Source organism: Rhea americana, unplaced genomic scaffold, assembly GCF_003343005.1.
Source record: "Rhea americana isolate MKP2758 unplaced genomic scaffold, rheAme1 scaffold_410, whole genome shotgun sequence".
Classification (NCBI taxonomy): Eukaryota; Metazoa; Chordata; class Aves; order Rheiformes; family Rheidae; genus Rhea; species Rhea americana.
The window spans coordinates 191243-193403 of NW_028186547.1; the positions used below are offsets into that span (position 1 = coordinate 191243).

The window sequence follows — 2161 nt, forward strand, 5'->3', positions numbered from 1 at the left end:
CCTCAAGTATTTACTTAGTGTACCTCCTGACCACTTGCTGAGGATTATCAGGAAAATCTAGATAGAGAGTGAATTTCCATACTATGGGAAATGTTCTACATGAGGCAATAATACTCAGCTCAGCTGAAGCCCTACTGCAAACTGCTTTCATCACCAAATTACAGCAATTAAAGTAAGGGACTCCAGATGTATGTGGGTGGCAAGCCCAACACTGGCAGGCATTCATTAGTAATTAAACTTTGGCAAGCAGAGAAGAATCAAAGACCTCATGCTGCCAGCCTATGTGACAAGCTAAAAAAGAAGAAATAGCCAGCCGGGAAAAGCTGGCTGTTTAGTGGCGTTCCTCTGCAATCAAAGGATCACAGRAACTTGAGTGGGTCGGGAATGAGAGCAGTCCTCATGCAGCTCACCTGCAACCTGTAGAGATGCTGCCTAACATCTGTTTTCACAAAACACCTATCTAGAATATAGAAGACAAGCCTCCCCCGCCCCATGTCTCCCAAAAGCTAAAACACTTTGGTGCATCATCATTATTTATTGCTGAATACTCTCAGACTAAAGTTAGCGCGCCACATACCAGTATCGCACACTCCTTCCTAGGGAGCAGGGAACGACTCTGTGTTCTGCTACAGATCAGTAGTTTATACATTCAGCACAGCCAGGATAATTTGTGCTTCACAGAGCACTTCACCTCAGCAGAAAGCACATGAAGCACAGAGCCTAAGATCAAAGTCAGTGGAGCAGAAAACCCAAGTGCTGAGGTGCAGAAGGCTCCGCATAGAGCTATTGAAGCTGGTCTCCCACTCCTGAAAGCAGCGGGATCAGCCACTACAGACTGAGGCAGGACAGCATATATAACAATTACAGATCAGTGCTGTCCCTGAAATTTGGGGTTCTTTTTGAAAACCTTTTAGCATCAATCTGTTCAAGTCTCACTAATTCTTGGAGTCRCTGGCATCCTGTGGCAGCAAAAACTTCATGCAAAATCTTTTGAYAGGACCCCCTCCAGATCTGGAGGGGAGGTGCTTCTGATCTACTTTATGCAGCTCACAGGTGGCTTTATATACTTCCATTAAGCCTGCTTTACTTGTGGAAGGGAAGTCATTCCCACATGGCCTCTACAAAGACAGGTAGTATGAAAGACTCTTCCTTGGTATTGTGAAGGCACCACATGCAGAACTGAAGTCATCCTCATTAAGGAATATTTGAGGGCATCTTTTCTACTAAAAGTCTCAGCCAACACGATTGAGAGATTGCTCTGCCAGGAACCTATATGGAAAGAGAGGAGCCCCCAGTCTGTTGCCTCTCCTACCAACAACACTTTATTCCTGCCACAATCCTTTCCATAAAGCAGACAGAGAAGGCGAGGTGGGCTGCAATAACAAATCCAGGTGGGGACGAGCGTCATGCTTGCAACCTCCGTAAGGGGTGCGAGAGGGAAACGGGGTCACAGCACCCACCTCCCTGTGCCGGCCCCACACACCCGGGCGGCYGCGGCTCTTCTCTCCCTCAGCGCCGGCTGCGCCCGAGCCGCTGCAGCCTTCTGCGCTTGAGGATCATGTCGTAGAGGCTGCGCAGCCCCTGCTGCAGCCCCAGCCCGTCGCGGGCGCTGCAGCCCTGCACGCAGCGCGGCGTGCCGGCGCCCAGCTCCTGCAGCCCGAGCCGCCGTTCCACCTCGGGAACGGCCAGCGCTGCCGGCACGTCCTGCTTGTTAGCCAGCACGAGCAGCGGGACGCCCTGCGCCTCGGCGGCGCGGGCGATGCGGTGCAGCTCCAGGCGCGCCTCCTCCAGCCGCTCGCCCTCCGCCGAGTCCACCACGAAGACGAGCCCGTCGGTGCGCCGCGCGTAAGAGCGCCACAGCGGGCGCAGCTTCTCCCGCCCGCCCACGTCCCACACCTGGAAGGTGGCGGCGCGGGCGCGGCCCAGCGGAACCCGCACCCGCTCCGTGTTGAAGCCCTTGGTGGGCGCGCTCTGCACGAACTCCTGCAGCTTCAGCCGGTACAGCAGCGATGTCTTGCCGGCCGCGTCCAGCCCTAGCACCACCACATGCAGCGCCTGGAAGGGCGGCAGGAACGGCGGGGCCGGCGCCATGTCCACCAGCCGGTTCCCCATGGCCGCGGCGCCCCGAGCGCGGCCGCGCCAGCAGCCCCGCGGCCGCAGC

The 2161-nt window shown here is 55.6% G+C and overlaps 1 protein-coding gene across 1 annotated transcript; it reads right to left on the bottom strand.

Annotated features, from left to right (window-relative positions):
- Positions 1 to 515: 515 nt before the first annotated feature.
- ARL4D (ARF like GTPase 4D) lies at positions 516 to 2155 on the bottom strand. The gene has a single exon (XM_085314724.1). The coding sequence runs from the start codon at positions 2110 to 2112 to the stop codon at positions 1510 to 1512; it is 603 nt and encodes a 200-aa protein (XP_085170850.1). The 5' UTR covers positions 2113 to 2155; the 3' UTR covers positions 516 to 1509.
- Between the last annotated feature and the right edge of the window lie 6 nt (positions 2156 to 2161).